The sequence below is a fragment of the Salvelinus sp. IW2-2015 genome, linkage group LG33 (assembly GCF_002910315.2).
Source record: "Salvelinus sp. IW2-2015 linkage group LG33, ASM291031v2, whole genome shotgun sequence".
NCBI lineage: Eukaryota > Metazoa > Chordata > Actinopteri > Salmoniformes > Salmonidae > Salvelinus > Salvelinus sp. IW2-2015.
The window spans coordinates 13,930,921-13,953,090 of NC_036872.1; the positions used below are offsets into that span (position 1 = coordinate 13,930,921).

Below are 22,170 nucleotides of genomic sequence, written 5' to 3' on the forward strand. Positions count from 1 at the left end.
TTCACGGTAAGGCTGCTGTATTCGGCGCATGTGACAAATAAGATTTGATTTGTTTAGATCTCATTCCAAAATCATGGGCATTAATATGGAATTGGTCCCCCTTTGCTGCTGTAACAGCCTCCACTCTTCTGGGAAAACTTTCCACTAGATGTTGGAACATTGTTGCGGGGACATGCTTCCATTCAGCCACAAGAGCATTAGTGAGGTCAGGCACTGATGGTGGGCGATTAGGCCTGGCTTGCAGTCTGCGTTCCAATTCATCCCAAAAGGTGTTCGATGGGGTTGAGGTCAGGGCTATGTGCAGGCAAGTCAAGTTCTTCCACACTGATGTCGACAAACCATTTCTGTAAGAACCTCACTTTGTTCACGGTGGCATTGTCATGCTGAAACAGGAAAGGGCCTTCCCCAAACTGTTGGCACCAAGTTGGAATCAGAGAGACGTCTAGAATGTCACTGTATTCTGTAGCATTAAGATTTCCCTTCACTGGAACTAAGGGGTCTTGCCTGAACTATGAAAAACAGCCCCAGACCATTATTCCTCCACCAAACTTTACAGTTGGCACTATGCATTGGGGAAGGTAGCATTCTCCTGGCATCTGCCAAACTCAGATTCGTCCGTTGGACTGCCGGATGGTGAACTATAATTCATCACCCTAGAATAGGCATTTTCACTGCTCCAGAGTCCAATAGCGGCGAGCTTTACGCCACTGCAGCCGACGCTTGGCATTGCGCATGGTGATCTTAGGCTTGTGCGCGACTGCTCGGCCATGGAAACCCATTTTATGAAGCTCCCGACGAACAGTTCTTGCGCTGACGTTGCTTCCAGAGGCAGTTTGGAACTCAGTAGTGAGTGTTGCAACCGAGGACAGACGATTTTTACGTGCTACGCACTTCAGCGGTCCCGTTCTGTGAGCTTGTGTGGCCTACCACTTCGCGGCTAAGCAGTTGTTGCTCCTAGACATTTCCACTTCACAATACCTGCACTTACAGTTGACCGGGGCAGCTCTAGCAGGGCAGAAATTGGACAAACTGACTTCTTGGAAATGTGGTCACTGAGCTCTTCAGTAAGCACATTCTACTGCCAATGTTTGTCTATGTAGATTGCATGGATGTGTGCTCGATTTTATACACCTGTCAGAAACGGGTGTGGCTGAAATTACCGAATCCATTCATTTGAAGGGATGTCCACATACCTTTGTATATATAGTGTATATCCCTCTAGTACGCATGGGAATCATATGAAATAGATTTCCAAAAAATGTAAATCACTTGGAACTGATTTTCTTAATTTATGTTTTGCTCAGAAAATTTGAGAGGCCAAATAAAATAACCCGCGGTCCAAATTCATCACACGGGCCACCAGTGGTCTCAGTGGTATTGCTGATGCATGTCTGCAGAAGGAGGGTTTTGCTTTGTGCTTGGTCAGCTTACATGCTGTACGTCTCTGAGAAAGAACATTGTCAACAGGCGAGGTCTCCATTTCAACTAACTTATACATACTGTACTGCATACAATAGGGACAGGCAAAGAGGACTATAGTCCATAATTGTTCAGTGTAGCTTGTCATTTTACAAGCATGGACTAGGTATTTGACAGTTATAGAACTCCTAATCTCAGCCAAGGAGAGAAGCAACACTCCAAAGGTTATTGATGTTACACGCATGGGAAGTGTGAGCTAACAAATAAAGCTTTGCTGAAAAGAACTATAGCATCTTAAACCAACAACTCCCAATAAGCCACTGATCCCCCAATTGTAAACCCCCGCCAACACACCGTGAGTGTGTGTGTGTGGGGGGGTGACAGCGAGAAAATAGAAGTGTCAGTGAGTGGGAACCATGTTTCCTCCTGCATAAGGTATGTGTGTAAAGAGTGTGTTTGATCCAGCTTCGGGGTTATTTTTAAACTGCTAAAATGAGCATTATAACACTAATCTGGAGGAAGCAGGCAGGCTAAGTCTAGCTGCTCTCTAGACCTACTCTAGCTGAAATGTCACCGGGAGGAAAGGGGTTGAATGGACTGGCTGGGTCTGAAATGGCGAGGCTCCAGGCTGATAGTCATGCACGTCCATTACATGAGACACACACAATCCTACCAGTGCCTTTTTTTTGGCTGCTAAGCGTCTCCCTTTGTAATCATAGATGTGGCATGCTGCTACAACCCCTTGTTATAGGTTATAGCTGAAAGGGGCAAACTGCAATTCAAACAATAAGGAAGTGGTCACTAGCTTTAATCACTCTGAGAAATGATGTAAAAGCAGAGACTGGCCGAGATGAAAGAACGCCTAACCCATGCCTAGCGTGGGTTAGGAAAATATTTTGTGATTTGTACTTTGAAGGAAAATCCTTGATATGTCTATAGAAAAGGCAATGTAGGAGGATGAAATTGTAGTCCTACTTCAATCAAATATCATATAAAATGGTAGGTACAAGGTAAGACCTTCAGAACAACGGTCTGAAAAGCTACCAGTTTCAGCTCTGCAACCTCCTATACCAGAGTTAACTCAAGGACTTCTGAGTTTGTGTGAGACATTGAGGTGTTTGGTCAGGAGGGGTTTCAGAGGGCTATCTGTCAAAAAGAGGGTTAGTTCTCCTGGGCTTTCAAGTGTCGAGACCCACACCATGTCTAGGACCTACATCATGACTGTCCTCTGTTCTTGTGAAGAGCAACACGTCTCCACACACTGCTAGCAGACAAAGTGTGAAAATAAGTGACCCCGATGTTAAAGCCTGTCCCCACTGCAGATCATATACCCTGGCTAATACCACTCAAACCAACTTTAACTTTTGACTGTGTGTACATGTACAGTCGTGGCCAAAAGTTGAGAATGACACAAATAATAATTTTCACAAAGTCTGCTGCCTCAGTTTGTATGATGGCAATTTGCATATGCTCCAGAATGTTATGAAAAGTGATCAGATGAATTGCAATTAATTGCAAAGTCCCTCTTTGCCATGCAAATGAACTGAATCCCCAAAAACATTTCCACTGCATTTCAGCCCTGCCACAAAAGGACCAGCTGACATCATGTCAGTGATTCTCTCGTTGACACAGGTGTGAGTGTTGATGAGGACAAGGCTGGAAATCACTGTCATGCTGATTGAGTTCGAATAACAGACTGGAAGCTTCAAAAGGAGGGTGGTGCTTGGAATCATTGTTCTTCCTCTGTCAATCATGGTTAACTGCAAGGAAACACGTGCCGTCATCATTGCTTTGCACAAAAAGGGCTTCACAGCCAAGGATATTGCTGCCAGTAAGATTGCATCTAAATCAACCATTTATCGGATCATCAAGAACTTCAAGGAGAGCGGTTCAATTGTTGTGAAGAAGGCTTCAGGGTGCCCAAGAAAGTCCAGTAAGCGCCAGGACCATCTCCTAAAGTTGATTCAGCTGCGGGATCGGGGCACCACCAGTACAGAGCTTGCTCAGGAATGGCAGCAGGCAAGTGTGAGTGCATCTGCACGCACAGTGAGGTGAAGATTTTTGGAGGATGGCCTGGTATCAAGAAGGGCAGCAAAGAAGACACTTCTCTCCAGGAAAAACATCAGGGACAGACTGATATTCTGCAAAAGGTACAACGATTGGACTGCTGAGGACTGGGGTAAAGTCATTTTCTCTGATGAATCTCATTTCCGATTGTTTGGGGCATCCAGAAAAAAGCTTGTCCAGAGAAGACAAGGTGAGCACTACCATCAGTCCTGTGTCATGCCAACAGTAAAGCATCCTGAGACCATTCATGTGTGGGGTTGCTTCTCAGCCAAGGGAGTGGGCTCACTCACAATTTTGCCTAAGAACACAGCCATGAATAAATAACGGTACCAAACACATCCTCCAAGAGCAACTTCTCCCAACCATCCAGGAACAGTTTGGTGATGAACAATACCTTTTCCAGCATGATGGAGCACCTTGCTATAAGGCAAAATTGATAACTAAGTGGCTCGGGGAACAAAACATCGATATTTATGGTCCATGGCCAGGAAACTCCCCAGACCTTAATCCCATTGAGAACTTGTGGTCAATCCTCAAGAGGCGGGCGGACAAACAAACAAAACCCCACAAATTCTGACAAACTCCAAGCATTGATTATGCAATAATGGGCTGCCATCAGTCAGGATGTGGCCCAGAAGTTAATGGACAGCATGCCAGGGCGGATTGCAGAGGTCTTGAAAAAGAAGGGTCAACACTGCAAATATTAACTCTATGCATCAACTTCATGTAATTGTCAATAAAAGCCTTTGACACTTATGAAATGCTTGTAATTATACTTCAGTATTCCATAGTAACATCTGACAAAAATATCTAAAGACACTGAAGCAGCAAACTTTGTGAAAATGAATGTGTCTCATTCAAAACTTTTGGCCACAACTGTACACACACAGTACATGTGCAATGAATGCATGCCTGCTGAGTGAGCACAGGCTTTGATACAGCGAGCGTGCTGTATGTGCAGTGTGTCAGCGAACATACACTGAGTGTACAAAACATTAGGAACACCTGCTCTTTCCATGACAGACTGACCAGGTGAAAGCTATGATCCCTTATTGAGGTCACCTGTTAAAATCACTTCAAAATCAGTGTAGATGAAGCGGAGGAGACAGGTTAAAGAAGGACATTTAAGCCTTGAGACATGGATTGTGTATTTGTGCCATTCAAAGGGTGAATGGGCAAGAAAAAATATTTAAGTGCCCTTGAACGGGTTATGGTAGTAGGAGCCAGGCGCACTGGTTTGTGTGTCAAGAACTGCAATGCTGCTGCACTTTTCAGGCTCAACAGTTTCATGTGTGTTTCATGAATGGCCCGCCATCCAAAGGACATCCAGGCAACTTGACAACTGTGGGAAGCTTGAGACCTTGTAGTCCATGCCCCGACAAATTGAGGGCAAAGAGAGGTGAAACTCAATATTAGGAAGGTGTTCCTAATGTTTTGTACAGTCAGTCAGTGTATGTGCGACAATTGAAAGGAGAAGAGAAAACATCCTGTTGTTTTCATGTTACCAGGTGTTCATGAGATCACATGATTTAGTCTTGTTAAAAACAGAGCGAGGTGCACAACTCCTCTTAGCCTAGGTTACATTCTGAAGTAGGATTCATTTTGTGTCAATGGCAATGCTCGAACCCACACAACAAGAGACCCTTAAATTTACTCACAGCAAGTGCCACTAAGTGGGGGTTAGCCTAAATCACTCAGATGACCGTGTGAAGCCTGACCTTCCCTGACCATAAAAACAGCCTGTGCCAAAAGCTAATCAGTACAGATTCAGAGCTGCCAGTAATGACTGACAATACACAACCGACCAGCAAACAGGAGAATGTGGGGGAAAGGTGTCCAGGGAAGGGGACAGCACGCATGCACACACACAGGCATGTGACTATGACATCCAAGCTGGCAGTCTGGCATAGACATGAAAGGTATTTTGGTTTCCACAACAGCATAAATATCTCTGTCAGACTGACAGGTCAGCGCACATGTTAGCGCGGTGTGGGCAGAGTGTGGCATGCATGGAAATTTGGTGAAGTTACAGATTGGAGGTGTGAAGTAGAGGCCTTCATGGGTCCAAAAAGTTGGAACCTTTCCAAATTTGACCTGGGGCTTTTACACGCGGACCCGATATGCATAAATAAAAAAAAATGACAAGACACCCATTCCGAACGGACCTGAGGACAACTATACTCTTTCCGTATAGACCTGGTCGGATCCAGACCCAGTACGATCAGTGGGGGAAGCAGCAGAAAAGGCTATTTTTAAGCTACTTAATTAAATCGGAGCTGATAAAGCGCAAGGGAGAGGAGGTAGAGAGAGGTGCCGCTTTAGCAGGGGCCATGCGTGCTGTGCGTGTAGGCTACCTTGACTGAGCGAGTGACACGGGGAGCAAGCAGGGAGGTAGAGACGAGACAGCGACCAACCAAACCGACTCGCACTATGGGTAGACTAATAGCGCCCATAGCTAGGTTATTTATCATCCAATATGATTACGTAGTAGAACCTGTCTTGACTGCATCAAATTGGGAAGAGCTAGTTAAGCTAGCTAGCTAGCCTAATTGAGGCTGCATGCGCTTTCTTGTCCTACACAACTCCATTCAGAATATTAAGTAGCATCCTACCTGTTGGCTCTTGTTCGTTGTAGTCTATCCTTCTCCTTTAACTTTTCATTACGTTATTTTAATTCCAATCGGGATTAGATATCTCCTAAATTTTGAAACAAATAGAGGCTCTGTGACTGTAGCCTATTGCCACGTTGATGACTTATGATTAGCCAACAACAACAAGCTACACACGTCACTCTCGTGAAAAGCAAAAGAAGCAGCATAAATTCTACAACCCCTCTCTGTCTCTCTCTCTACTGCAGCAGTCGCGTTCCAGACCCGTGACAATCATATCCGATCTGACACAGACCCGTGAAACTATTTAGAATTCTGGATTCGAACCCGCTCGGGTTTTCGGGTACAGGTGGATCCATGAAGACCTCTAGTGTGAAGAATGACCTTCCAGCACCCAGAGAGTAGCCCTCCCCCTCCGAACTCCACCCCCCACACACAAAGATAACAAACCTACATATTTTTTAATAAGATCATCTTTGAGAACTAAAAGCCAACAAAATAAAACTAGACAGTCAGGGAGAATCTAAAATTCAAAACATGTTATGGCATGGGGCCCCAATTGATTTTATGTGAGAGTCACTCAGATAGCATAAAAACAAGGCATTAGCTTTGAAACTGCCATTTCTCTCTCAGGCCCATGACAAAATGTGCAAAATCGCAGAAAACTGATTTTAAAACTGCAGCCAAGAGAAGGACCTCTAAAGCCATTGTGATGAGATGGGATGAAATGACGAGGCCCCAGGCTGCTAGTCATACATGTGCATCACATCAGACACACGCAATCCTACCAGTGCCTTGTTTGGCTGCTAAGCGCCTCACCCCCACCCCCGCTAACATTGCCACCGCTGCTGAAAAGAAATCCTTAGGGCAACACCGCACACACACAATCATCATGTACGCTGCTGCTACTCTGTCTATCATATATCCTGATGCCTAGTCACCTTACCCCTATAGATATCTACCTCGATCACTCCAGTATCCCTGCACATTGTAAATATGCTACTGGAACTGACCCTGTATATAGCTTCTTACTTTTTCAAAGTTCTTGTGTGTTTTTGTTCTACCTTGGGTTTGGAGCTGGCAAGAAAGGCATTTCACTGTACTTGTGCACGTGACAAATTGAAATACCTCATCCCTATTCTGTTCTCCAAGGGCTGTTGCTGATCACCAAGCAGAGGCTTCGACAGCAGACGGCCTTCCCTCCATCTAATCCATCTCTCATTGAGGAGATAAAACAAGACTCTCATTGTGCTGGGTGGAAGTCTGTCACGTTGTCGTCGAACTACGCCTGTGCATCTGCCTGGACTCCCTTACATATCAAGGCACAGCAGTGGTGGGAATCTGTGATTGACTCAGCCGGAATTTAAAAACAGATAAAAAATTGTGCGTCACTGGCCTTAACACAATACCCCATAATGTCAAAGAGGAATGTTGTTCGAAATTATTACAAATTAATAAAAAATGAAAAGCTATAATGTCTTAAGTCAATAAATATTCAATCCCTTTATTATGGCAAGCCTAAATAAGTTCAGGAGTAAACATTTGCTTAACCACTCACACAATAAGTTACATGGACTCACTCTGTGTGCAATAATAGTGTTTAACATGATTTCTTAATGACTACTTCCTCTCTGTACCCCACACATACAATTCATTTTTATTTATTTAACCTTTATTTAAACAGGGAGACAAAATGAGATTAAAAATATCTTTTACAAGAGAGCCCTGTACACATTACAATAAAAACAGATATTAAAACATACACGTGTATAAAACAATATAATTCAGCACACAATTAACAAAAATAAAAATGTACTAAAAGCAATCACATTCAACTACATAGAGGTCCTCAATCAATCATTTAAACTGCCTGAGTGACACCAGTACATCTAACTGCAGTGAACTCTACAGATTGTTCCACAAATTAGGGGCTAAAAACACAGATTTTCCTAAATCTGTGGAGACTGAAGGGATCTCTAGTGTTATCCATTCCTGTGAACGGGTTTGGTAACTTATGATTCTTATCTTAATTAATGATGTTACATATGGAGGGAGTTTCTGTCAAATTGCTTTGTAACTAAATCAAAGAGAATGCAGCTCTCTTCTTACAGACAGAGAGGTCCATCCCACATTTTTATACAGACGACAATGATGGGTCCTAAAATTGTCCCCTGTGATGAAACGTATTGCGGAAAGGTAGACTGCGTCCAAGGGTTTTAAAACAGAGGTTGCCGCATGCATGTAAACAATATCACCAAAATCCAATACAGTGAGAAGCGTTGCTTGAACAATCTTTCTCCTATTTTTAATACTAAGGCATTTCGATATAAAAAAAAGTATCTTGGATCTTAGCTTCTTAGTCAGATTTTGATATGCGTTGTGAAGGACAACTTGTCATCCATCCTGTCAGGTCTCTCAGTCGAGCAGTGAATTTCAAACACAGATTCAACCACAAAGACCAGGGAGGTTTTCCAATACCTCACAAAGAATAGCACCTACTGGTAGACAGGGGGGGGGGGGGACATTGAATATCCCTTTGAGCATGGTGAAGTTATTAATTACACTTTGGATGGTGTATCAATAGACCCAGCCACTACAAAGATACAGGTGTCCTTCCTAACAGTTGCCGGAGAGGAAGGAAATCACTCAGGGATTTCACCACGAGGCCAATAGTGACATTAAAACAGTTACAGAGTTTAATGGCTGTGATAGGAGAAACCTGAGGATGGATCAAGAACATTATAGGTACTCCACAAGACTAACCTAATTGACAAAGTGAAAGAAGGAAGCTTGCACAGAATACAAATTTTCCAAAACACGCATCCTGTTTGCAACAAGGCATTAAGGTAATACTGCAAAAAATGTGGCAAACCCATTCACTTTGTCCTGAATACAGTGTTATGTTTGGGGCAAATCCAATACAACACATTACTGATGACCACTATTCATATTTCAAGCATAGTGATGACTGCATCATGTTATGGGTATGCTTGTAATCGTTAAGGACTGGGGAGTTTTTCAGGATAAAAAAAATGTAACAATGGAGATAAGGCAAAATCCAAAAGGAAAACCTAGTTCAGTCTGCTTTCCACCAGATACACCTTTGAGCAGGACAATAACTTAAAATATAAGGCCAAATCTACACTGGAGTTGCTAACAAAGACAGTGAATGTTCCTGAGTGGCCGAGTCACTGTTTGGACTTAAATCCCCTTCTAAATCTATGGCAAGAATTGAAAATGGTTGTCTAGCAATGATCAACAACCAATTTGACAGAGCCTGACGAATTTAGAAAATAATAAAATGGGCAAATATTGTACAATCCAGGTGTGGAAAGCTCTTAGAGACTTACCCAGAAAGACTCACAGCTGTAATCGCTGCCAAAGGTGATTCTAACATGTATTGACTAAGGGGGTTGAACGCTTATCTAATCAAGATAGTTATTTTTTTTTCATAAATTGTTTTTGTTTACGAACGTTAGAATTGGTCTTCCACTTTGAAATGACAGAGTATTGTGTGTATATCATTGGCAAAAAAAAATCAATTAAATCAACTTTAATCCCAATTTGTAACTAAACAAAATGTGGAAAAAGTCAGGGGTGTGAATAGTTTCCGAAGGCACTGTATATCCCCGCTAGACAGGCTGCTGTTATTATATAGTCTAGTCTGCTCTCCCTTTTCCTGTCCCTCTGTCTCTTACTCCTCCCTTTCCCGTTTCCCCTTCATCTGTGCCTCTCTCTGTATTTGCCCTTTGCCTCTTTGTTCCCCATCCCCCGCTCTCCTCTCGTTTTGCTCATTCTTTCCATACAGTGGTTGTATCTGACAACACTTATATAACGGCCCTCAGCACTGAGGAATTACTAGCGTTCCCGAATATTCCCCGGCTAGTTTAGAGAATCTGTGTGTGCTTTGCAGTCCCCTTTATTGGCATATCTATTTACCATTCCTTGGCTGGCTGCCTCCCGTAGCAGTTTGAAGTGCTCTGTACCATGTCAGGAACATCTCACTAGACTAGCAGTATCTCTGCTCTTCACTGTGATGCTGCTGTTTTCATCTTCCTCTGCTATGGTGCTTCATCCTGAGAAAGGCCCATCAAATCTAGGTCAGCAGCTCCATTATTTATTAATTGTTTGTTTCACAGCTAGCTCATATTCCCCACTCAGAATCCCCCTCCCTATCCTCCTCCCAGTCCCAGCTCACATTGTGGTGTCTAATAATACCCTGGCTGCCCCAGGGGAAGATGCTGCCACTCAGCAGGATCTCACGCAGCACAGTAGAGGGTGTGATCGATGTCCTTGTCCTTGCTGCTGTCCCAACAGGCAGGTCAGGCCAGGCATGACTAACACTGGGTAGAGCTAGGGCTGTTACGGTGACCGTATTACTGCCACACCGGTGGTCACAAGTCATCATCGCAGTCAAATTCCATGTGACCGTTTAGTCACGGTAATTATGCTTCTCCAAGCTCTGATGCTGCTGATGGTCATTATTAGCCTACCAAACTTGCTAACTGCCTGGTACTCAGCACTCTATTGTCCCTCTAATCACTCTGACATCAATACAAATGTTTTCGATAATCAAATCAAACACTTCATGAAATCGCATGAGCTCATGTTGAGCAACATTTCAATAGACTATGCTATTGTGTGAGAAAACAGAGTTTTGATGGCTTTTATTAAAAATAGGATCCCATTAGCTTTCTATAGGCTAGGCCTACTATATTTATTAACTTCCCTAATAATACGCACATTGCTTGTCTTTACAACAGGAGTATAGTCAACCTGGCTGGAATGAAAATGAACCACGGGAAAAAGCGTCTTCCTTTTCGCTATTTAGGTGCATAGATAACAAGTATTTTTTCCCGCTGCCCCTGTTCTGAGACAGGTGCATGATAATGGTGCATTCTAAATCAAAACAAATTTCACACATATATTATTAAGTGTATGTAAAGACAAGACTAAATCAAGAATAGTCTGATGGGGTGACAATATTAGCTTATCCCTTGTGAATTATGTATTATCACTTGTAAATGATGCCCAATGTCTGCAATAAGGAACGAAACATGCTTTTTTTTTGGCGACTTTTTCAAATCATAGTCGCACACCTCATGTAGCCTAGCCCATAGGCATATACGTTTTGATAAGGTTCGTATCACAACTAAAGTGGGCAAAAAACATGGCCGACAGTAACAGACACAACTCAACATCAACTGTTCAGAGGAGACTGTGTGAATCAGGCCTTCATGGTCGAATTTCTGCAAAGAAACCACTACTAAAGGACACCAATAAGAAGAAGACTTGCTTGGGCCAAGGAACACGAGCAATGGACATTAGACCGGTGGCAATTTGTCCTTTGGTTCCAACCGCCATGTCTTTGTGAGACGCGGTGTGTGTGAACGGATGATCTCCGCATGTGTATTTCCCACCGTAAAGCATGGAGGAGGAGGTGTGATGGTGTGGGGGTGATTTGCTGGTGACACTGATTAATTTAGAATTCAAGGCACACTTAACCAGCATGGCTACCACAGCATTCTGCTGCGATACGCCGTCCCATCTGGTTTGGGCTTAGTGGTAATATCATTTGTTTTTCAACAGGACAATAACCCAACACACCTTCAGGCTGTGTAAGGGATATTTTACCAAGAAGGAGAGTGATGAAGTGCTGCATCAGATGACCTGGCCTCCACAATGCCCGGACCTCAAACAAATGTAGATGGTTTGGGATGAGCTCGACCGCAGAATGAAGGAAAAGCAACCAACAAGTGCTCAGCATATGTGGGAACCCCTTCAAGAACTGTTGGAAAAGCTTCCCAGGTGAAGCTGGTTGAGAGAAGGCCAAGAGTGTGCAAAGCTTCCATCATGGCAAAGGGTGGCTATTTGAAGAATCTCAAATACAGAATATATTTGGATTTGTTAAACACTTTTTGATTCCATGATGTGTTATTTTACAGTTTTGATATTTTATTCTACAATATAGAAAATAGTAAAAAAATAAAGAAAACCCTTGAATGAGTCGGTGTTCTAAAACGTTTCACCGGTAGTGTACATAGGCGGCGCTTGAGTTTCAAGTTAGGGGAAGATAATTTACCATAAAAATGCACTTTTATAATAAAGTATTACATGCATAACTGCATTTGCGATCACATTTGAGAACAGCATTTTCCGCTAATGTGTGCATTGCTGCGCTTCTAATGTGAAGAAATAGCCTAATAGTTCATCAACATTTTAAGCTAAAACGTTCTGATCTGTTGCATCAGCCTCATTGCTTTTAAATGTTTGTGGTTGTATTCATTTGGGATCTATCGCATCCAACAACTGTCCCAGCGTATGTTTGGAATATTTATTTAATGCACAGAAGGACAAGTTGACCAAAAGAATGGGTCAACTTTTGTACTATGGGGGATAGTAGATTAACATAGGCTTGTTGGCTGATGAAAAGTAGGCTAAATATAGACAGTTCTTCTAACATCTTCAACATGGACTCGGGATTTGATAAGTCCCCGATGTGTCCGTCTTCACTTCTAGCCTACTTCTTAGCTGTGAGAAGGACCTGATCATGTGATGGGCATTAGCTAATAGGAATTGAGATATCTGAGAGAGCCATGTGAGCGAGAGGTGCTTCGGAGTATAGCAGCCGGGGGAAGGGAATTATAACTATTATATTCATCCGAAGGGCACAACAGCCACTTTGGTCGCAAAATGCATAGATTTTTTAGGGGGCATTACAGCCACACAAGGGGGTTGTCATCGGGAAATTCGAGGCCTGGTGAAAATATTATCAAGTGCTTATCAAATTGTGAATGAGAGACTGATGAAGTGTGTGCAGCCTGCACAAGAAACAACTCAGAGCCTTTAATGCAACTTTTCTATTATTAGAGTCACATCATGCAGCCTTAGAATGTATCAAACATCAAAACATACAGCCCAACATTTGTATCTCAACTAAAGTTGCAAAAATAACTTATAAATTGCATATATAAATAGCATATAGGAGGACCTGTTTCTTTGAAAATGTCCTTTCTATTTTATTCAGCTATGTTCAATTGTATTCTTCATACTATAAAATATATTTTTTAAATAGTGCCACGAAATTCTAAGCAAATCTTGTCTGCTAAATGAGCTGGTGTAGCCCCCAGCCATATGGCATAGCCAAATCAGGGCCTAACATAAGGACAACTCAGAGTATGCTATTCTCTTCTTCTGAAATAGACTACATTTTAATTCATATCATGTTCCTTTAGACCTGTCTAAAGTAAATAATAGATTTATTGTGAAGGTGTAGGCTATATTATATGGATATATTAGACTTTAAAATGTAGATGTTCCAAAGGTCTGCATCAGTGGACTGTAGGCTACGCGTGGAAGCCAGGAGATGCTAAACGTGTTTATGTTCATTAACGGTCAGTTGCCGTGAGACCGGCAGTCATTTGCTTGACAATCACCACCACAGCCCTAGGTAGAGCAGGCTAGTTTTCCCAATGAGGCAAAGCTCCTTCTCTTGCCACTTATTCAGAAATGGACTAAATTGACTAGAAATTATACATCCTCCAGAATAGATTAGCAAAATGGCCAAAATTGCTATTCTGCTAACATTTGACATGCAGAAGACACCAACACGACATAGCTAGCTAAACAGCAACAGTAAGTGTGGGTGTAACAACATAGCGCTCCGGGAATAATCTTGATTACTAACAACTCCCACCGACGCCAGATGGTAGAGTATGAGTGGGAACAATAATTTCTTCAGTGCTTTTTCAGAATCACCTTCCAGGTGCCATGACTTGTTGATGAGCAGAGAAACAGTACTAGCAGAGTGTCATCCACTGTGTTGATAACAGTTGAAGGGAGAACAGAGCAGTGAGCAGCACAATCTTCCCCTGAGCCTCTGACATAGACAACAGAACCTGTAGAAAGCAACACACACTGACTGCACCAGCTCTATTCATGGGACACATCCTCAGAGCTAGCTAACATTCCACACATCTGTGTCTGCTGCCACTTACCGTAAAACTTGAATTAAACGCAGTCTCAAATAGCAGCCTGTCCCTTTTAATAGCCAGGAATCGGCACACATTTCAGCAAATAATTGCCGGTTTCAAACAAAATGCGGGATCTAAATGAATTTTTATGAGCGAACATTGAGTACCAGAAAGATTGCGCAAAAGAAGAAAAAGGAGAACATAATTTCCATTGAGACTTTTTATGCAAAATCGAGGATGTATGATAGGCAGCCTTTGCAAGTCTCATTTGCGATGGATTTGTTATTCTAATGTTTATACTGGTCACAAACAGTGTGGTAGTCTTTTCAACATTTTATCGAGCAAAAGCGCCCTGCATTAAGGAAATAGACGCCTGGATCAAACAGAAGGCGGTCTCTAAAAAGCGCCGGTTGTGTTCCGTGACTGAAGCAAATAAATGCCTGCGCTATTCATTTAAGACACAGCCATCACCAGCGCAGCTAAACAGAGCACAGTTGTTGTGGAGTAGGCCAGGACCTCGAAAAGTGAAAGGCAATCTGCATTACTTATGACTGGCTCACCTCCATCAAGGAACTGATCTCTTGCTGAAGAGAAAATATTCATTACCATTAGCTGCTGTGTTATGCATTTACACTGTTAAACCCATGCTTTTGGAGGGTTTCTGTGACCCAGCAGGCACATAGAAATATATATTCAAGCCAGTACCCAACCATTCCTGGGAGAGAAAACACAACAGCACAGCTACTTCCCACATCCCTGCTTGTTTACTCTGGGCATTTAGTAGCTATAAATAACCACATACAGTGTCAAATGACTCCCCACACCATGCTAAATAACCACTTAACCTCAGCCAGCCAGGCGAAATGTCAGCACAGTTAAGAGAAAGCTGTCCTATCCAAATCAGCACTTTAAACCAAACCAATCAAAGTAGGAGTACATTTCCTAAGTAATCAACACTGACCTTTGACATGTCCTCTGCCCCTCCCAGAGGAAGTTGTGGGCGGTGGGCCGAGTGCCTCATGAGAGACTCCGGCCCCATGTCCAGCCGAGGACGCTTCATCTCAGCATATTCCATCTCTGATAGGCTGTTGGGATCGGGCAGGTATATGTGCTCATAGCGGATGTGTTGCTCCTGACCTCTGTAGGGACAAAGAGAGAAAGACAGGTAAACAACTAACATCTGTAAGTATGGTATATCAGACTACGAGGAAGTCAAGCCAGCAAACTGGCACCATAATAGTTCTGAGCCGATGTAATAAAATGACCACTGCATATTCAGAACTGTACATTTGTTAAATCAATTCACACAGATCAAGTTCAATGTTGCGGGGCATGAAATAAAAGCCCTCTATTTAGGGCTGGACGATAAGGCCAAAATATCATATCATGGTATTTTTCAAATTTGACAATATTTTATGCTTTTGATTAATAAAAGTTCTACATTTGCATTATGAGTAGTGCGTGACCCTAGGGTGGCAACACATATATTCTAAATTATTTCAATGGGTCTTTCACCATTTTGATTGTTTTATACTGTTCAATTCAACTTCAACATAAAATAATTTCCTGCATTTCCATCAATTTCTGCATTTCCTGCACTCATTTGAGATCATTTCCACACTGCCACGATATGGGCAAAAATACAAGGCCTTATTTTTAACCAAATGTTGCAATTGCGATTTAGATCAAAACACTTTGGTCATCTTTTGGAATCATGGAAATAGAATTTTTATTATAATTCTAGTTAGAATATAAATAATAGTGGGCACTTTGAATAGTGTGGTTTGACATGACAATGAATGAAAATTGTGAGGGTAGAAACCAAAGTGATGTTCAGTGTTCCCTAGCGGACCCTATAGTCTTTGGCTACATTATATCTTTATTCATGTAGCCAACATATTCATGCTTTGCCTATTCCTCTTTGATTTAGAAGATACTGTTGCACAAACATGCCTATTTAGGCCTGCACCAGCACTGGTATCAGACTGTATTAGTTAGCTACGTTTGCTCTGACTCAGTACTTTTATTAGCTAGTTAGCTAGCCAGCTAACTATCCATTAGTGGCTAACAACGATTTAGTTTAACTTGCTAAGAAAATACAAACTAGCTGTTTGCAGATGTAAGAAACACAAACTAATATTGTAATTATTGAACGCTTGTGGATTTATATTAAGATATTCATGGACATTGTGTGTTATATGACGTATTACAGTAATATGGAGTTATTCATGGTCACTGTGTATTATATGACGTATTACAGTAATATGGAGTTATTCATGGTCATTGTGTGTATCATTGTGTGTATATGACATATTACAGTAATATGGAGTTATCATGGTCATTGTGTTATATGACGTATACAGTAATATGGAGTTATTTCATGGTCATTGTGTATTATATGACGTAACAGTAATATGAGTTATTCATGGTCATTGTGTGTATATGACTATATACAGTAATATGGAGTTATTCATGGTCATTGTGTATTTATATGACGTATTACAGTAATATGGAGTTATTCATGGTCATTGTGTATTATATGACGTATTACAGTAATATGGAGTTATTCATGGTCAGTGTATTATATGACGTATTACAGTAATATGGAGTTATTCATGGTCATTGTGCTGAATTTCTTTTTTTAGGAAGAGAGATTCTAGACATCAGAGTGATTGCCAATATCCATTCCGAAGAGCTTCTCCACCCCCTCCGTACAATGGTAGAAGTGCTTTATCACTTGAGAACACCACTCTGCTACATGAAAAAGTGGCAATCCATGAAACACTCAAAGCAGATAATGGTCCTCGGGGAGACGTGGGATTTGACAACATGACCATAATGATTAACGTATCCATTTGTAAGGCCAACACGGTGAGTGGTCTAAACAAAGGAAACGACACAAGAACAACTAGGCCGATCCCACTCACTGCGTGGCCCACTTATGGCAGCATACAGGCCTTGCATATTTCCGGTCCCTTCTGTACATATGCCTAAATTTACACAACTGATGCATTCCATGTCTGCACACAACCCCAGGGCGATTAGCTAAAAGTTTGTGGTCATAATGACCTCAGTTGGTAGAGCATGGCACTTGCAACGCCAGGGGTGTGGGTTTGATTCCCACAGGGGACCAGTACGAACAAATATGAAAATGTACTGTATGCACTCACTAAGGCGCTCTGGATAAGAGCGTCTGCTAAATTACTCAAATGTAAAAATGCAAATGTAAAAACCCATGACTTAAACAGAAGGAGCAGCATAGTTAGTTATTGGACTGGAATACTGAGGCATATCAAACAGACACCAAAAATGACAGTTCTATAACCCACCTTCCGACTGCCACTACTAATACACTACACTAAAACACAGCATAAAGCCTAGTTGCTCTTCTATCTTTTTGAATTGTCAAGTGGTCACTACTCACTAGGGCCACACACACAGACATCCAAAACCATGACTGACCTCGCCTGCGGCCCTTTCCCTGCAACATCCCTGTACTGTAGCGCCGAACCAGAACAGAGCTGGGAGGCCTGGAATGCTAACAATTAGATGGCTAAAATCATGGGTGGAAGGGAGAAGAGGGGAGCAGAGCTGCAATACAATAGATCATGATCTGCTGTACGTGTGGTTTTAGACTCACAGTACATTCAAACTCAGGGAATTCAAACAAGCAAAAAACGTTATAAATAAGGGCCTGGAAAAGCAGGCTGTGTCCTTCAATGTTCAGTGAAATGAAAGGCTTTGAATATTCAGTTCACTACTAATCTCGTTCCCAGACACTTCCGCCCGAATGTGTGAAGAGTCTGGTGGACCATCGAGTCAAACTTGGCCTTCGTTAGCCAATAGACAAAGACCGGGAGAAACTCCTGGCGCATAGGCATTGGCTTATTCACCTTAATCTACCAACCATTCATCTCCCACAACACCTTCCCCCTTACCCCCCCTGTAAACTAGCACACCACAAGCACAGAGCCCCGCCTTGCAGTTGTGTGAGTCGCTAAAATTAAATGACAAACACTCCCATAGAATTCTATGGTCACTCCCACTAAGGCCAACTTTGAATCGTTGATGTACACTGCTTATATACGCAATAGCCTGGGGACGAGGTTAGTTCACTACATACATCAGTTAAGGTTAATGACTTGGTAATGGTGCTCTGTTCCAGATTAGGCAAGATGCTGGTAGATGCTGGAATGTCGGAGACAAGACTGCCAATGTCAAAATGGAAGTGGCTTCTAGGGGTGGGAAAGGCCAACTGGGAAACACAACCACAATTGCCAGTGCAGAGCCACAAAGGACTACTGTGTGGTTCATTTTAGTGCCAGTGAGCAGAAAGCGTTTGTCTTGCAGGGTGCCAGTGGTACTATAATTTAGCCAGGATCTGCTATATTCTCCCCAATGACTAGACTGCAGGAAAGTAGCAGTTACATATAACACAATCCTGAATCTGCATGTGAAAGGTGTCATGGGGTGGCCTGGACTGAGAAATGACAGAAGTTCTGGTGTATACTTGCTTAAAGGGATAGTTCACCCAAATTACAAAATGACACATTGGTTGCCTTATACTGTAAGCAGTCTATGGACAACGTATGACAGGAATCCATGCTTTGGTTTGGTTTCCCTAGCACTGCTTCCCCTTTCAAGTCATGGGACTGCTATTTATTTACTTTTTTCAAATCATGTTCAAATCATCTATAAGTGACTTTGTTGAGCTTACAGTCAATTTTTTGTTACTTTCGGATGATTTGGTCATGACGCGCGATAAATGCTAATAGCATGACTGAATGAGATTTGGAAATGCCCCAGAATTACCATACCTTGTCCATAGACTGCTTACAGGGAAACCAACATGTAATTTGGGTGAACCATCCCTTTAAACAGTGATGCAAAAAAATAGGTGGCAAAAAATGAAAATCCAGATGGTGTGTAAAAGCCCTCCCCCTCACTCCCCTTTTAGACACACACCCCTCTGATTGCCATAGAGGCTTGGCACTTACATAATCACATCATCAAGCTCTGTAGCTATTTTATATTCCTCCCTTTTCCCTCTCTCTCTCCCTCTCTCCAAGCTTATGCATGAGCGTGCGACATAATCTGATCCCTGGGGAGGATTTGACAGGAGTAAAAAGGGGTAGAGGGGTGAGGGACATCAGGGAGGAGGCGGTGCGCAGCGCTGTGATACAATACAACAACGTCTCCATTAGTCTCTCACTGGCTCAGGTCCCCTTATGAGCAGAGCACAGATGATGCGTGCCGATAGCGCTGCGTTATCGTGGAAGCACTACGCGTTTGTGCCTTTGCCAATCCCTCCACCCCCCCCCCCCCCCGAGGAAAAGCTGCAGCTGTGCAGAGAGCAGGGGAGGCTGGGAGAGAGAGGGGGCCAGGGGTAGAAGCTCCATGGTAGGGACGGGGAACTGAAATGAGTACAGGAAGAGAGAGACAAAAAGGAGAGAACATCAAACAGATAAAAACGGGATTACCAGTCGACTCCGCAAACTAAACAGAGACAACTGTGTTTGATAGTTGATTTTTTTTAAATGGAGAGGATAACTTCTACGTGACGCAATAGCCTAGACAGTGCTGTGCCTTGGGCAAAACAACACAGTAAGGAAAGGGAAAATATTCCACTAAAGCCTCCTTCAGAGAATTTGTTCAAATAAGGATAGTTCAAGACTAAGGTTATCATTAACTTTCCGCATGATCCTAGCACATCACCCCTGCTTGCTCATCTATTCTTTAGACACACCAAGGTCTCATTTTGCTTTCAAAAGCACTTAACTAAAAGGCTAATGCTGAGAAGAAAAGAAAGTTCACTGACAGCCCTGCTCCGTTCATTTCAGGTGACCTCGTACAACCTCTGAGACTCCTGGTACACATAGCCCATGGGCCTAGATTAGGCACCTAAACATTTTATTTTAAAGTGGTTTCTGCTGCTCTACAGTAAAAGCCATTATCCCTGCTGGGATTTAAGAGGCCAATAGGAAGAAGAGACATAGTATGTGTGAAAGACTGAAAGTGTATGAAAAGCACACAGAGAGGATACTGTTTTGCTTAGGGAATCAAATTGTCAAATCTGTCGCAGACTCGATGGAAACCTAGCTTATGTCTCTAACTTTTCACTTTGAATTTCATTCCTTATTCATCCTTCTAATATGAAGGACTTGTCTCAATGAGGAGGATGCTCAGACGCCAAATATAGCAGAGTGCCTAGAACTATGCTTCTGAAGTGAGTACCTGGCACCCCAGAGGGCAAGAGACTGATGCTTTGCCAAGGACAGATTCACACTATTCAGAATAGGTGTGTGAGAGACAGCAAAGTCTCAGGGTGGAATCTCAGCCCACTTGAAGCAATGCTGAGCGTTTAGGCCTAATGCTTGACTAGGGACTCACAAGCTGATGCCTCTCCGCAAAACCTGTCAGGATGCTCTCGATGGTGCAGCTGTAGAACGTTTGAGGATCTGGAGACCCATGCCAAATCAATGTCCTCTTGGGATAATGACGAGAACAGTGTGGTGTTCATTTGTGCTGACAGAACTAGTGGAGTCCTCTACTGTACCCAGAAAGAAGACAGGGCAGAGAAGTAGTGGTTAAGGAAGGACACAATGCTCCCTGGGAAATGCTGCCCGGGCAGGTTCTTCAATAACAAAGTCCCAGAGAGCCAGTAAGCCTGTCTGACTGATACTGAAAGACAAGGCACAGCCAGCCACACACAAATGGTTGGCCGCACACTGCTACACATTACACGCACGCGGGCACACACACTGACACAACTACCATCTGGTGTCGGCCAATGTGTCCCCGTAGAATTCCTGAGGGTAATGTTGCTTAACTCACTTGACATCCTCTTGAGACAGGGCCTCCATTACAACCACAAAGAAAGATGTTCAGGTGGATTTCCAGAGAGGAGAGGACAGTGAACTAATACAAATGAATAGGAAGACCTCCCGGGGAGCCACTGCTGCACAACGCTGCTTTGACAGCTATTTGACTAGTATCCAGTTGACCTCATGAGAAAAACACTTCACTTCAGTTGCATCTTGTACTTTGTTCCTAGCTAACATATGCAGGAATATTGGCTAAGTCAACCAACTGAAGAAAAAACAAAAACACTTTGCACTCGAGGCCTTTCATCTGTGTGATATGCAAACAATTACGCATATAAATCATTCATAACCACTCATCAAGACGACGACTCAGAAAAAGCATGACTATATAATGAATAAACCACTTGGGTAGATATAAGACCGGAATCTTCTGAGATACGCGACATACATTGTAATGCTGTGTCTGACATGGCTCAACTGTAGAAGGCTACCAATAACCAGGCTACATTACGCTCCGGTCCAGAGCAGCTCAGCACCACACATTACAATGGAAAGACTTGGGTGTGCCAATTACATTAGGTTTGCATAAACTTAGTAAAGAGGGAGAACAAAACATATTGGCTCGGAGGGTTAACACTGAGAACTGTGACAGAAAAATGCTGAAGGAAAGTGTTTTGCCTCAAGATGACTTGATTTTCTCTGCTGCTCGGTCTGTCAAAGGATTCCATGAAGATGAAATATGCATGCCAACATCTGAACACCCATCACAATAGAACAAATTGTGTTCTTTAAAAAATGATTTAAAGGTGATGACCAAAGGTGACAGGGGCTTCTAGGAATGTCAGAGATCAAAGAAACCCATGTGTTAAAATACTTGAGGGGGGGGTCCTTGGCCCTGAGGAAGAGCAGGGTGTGTGTAATCATGTCAAATAGTAGTACAAAGTAGTAGCTCTAGTACCTCTCATTCCCTGGCTGGAACTCGGACAGCAGAGAGGGTCTGCGGCGGTGGGGCTGAGCCAGGTGGGAGCTGTAGTCCCGAGAGTGAGGGTGATAGTCCACCAGTCCCACATCCTGAAACATACAACACAGCAACACATGAGGAGAGGACAACTGGAACATAACTGTACACAAAAGAAAAATAAGAAATCAGATCTGAGACAGCAAGACAAGTCTATGATGGCGTGTTTCAACTCTCACCCATGTTTTTTCAATTAATCCCTCGTTTTCTCCCTCTACCTCCCTGGTCATTACTGTATAATCCTCGCTCTCCATTTCCCT

The 22,170-nt window shown here is 42.8% G+C and overlaps 1 protein-coding gene across 1 annotated transcript in view; it reads right to left on the reverse strand.

Moving 5' to 3' along the window:
- Positions 1-22,170, reverse strand: part of LOC111958137 (nuclear receptor corepressor 2) — a 131,495-nt gene that overhangs the window by 75,669 nt on the left and 33,656 nt on the right. The window contains exons 3-4 of the mRNA XM_070437103.1: positions 21,851-21,963; positions 15,030-15,207 (exon numbers count right to left, since the gene is read on the reverse strand). Coding sequence (XP_070293204.1) covers positions 15,030-15,207; positions 21,851-21,963 — 291 coding nt within the window. The remainder of the gene's footprint in view (positions 1-15,029; positions 15,208-21,850; positions 21,964-22,170) is intronic.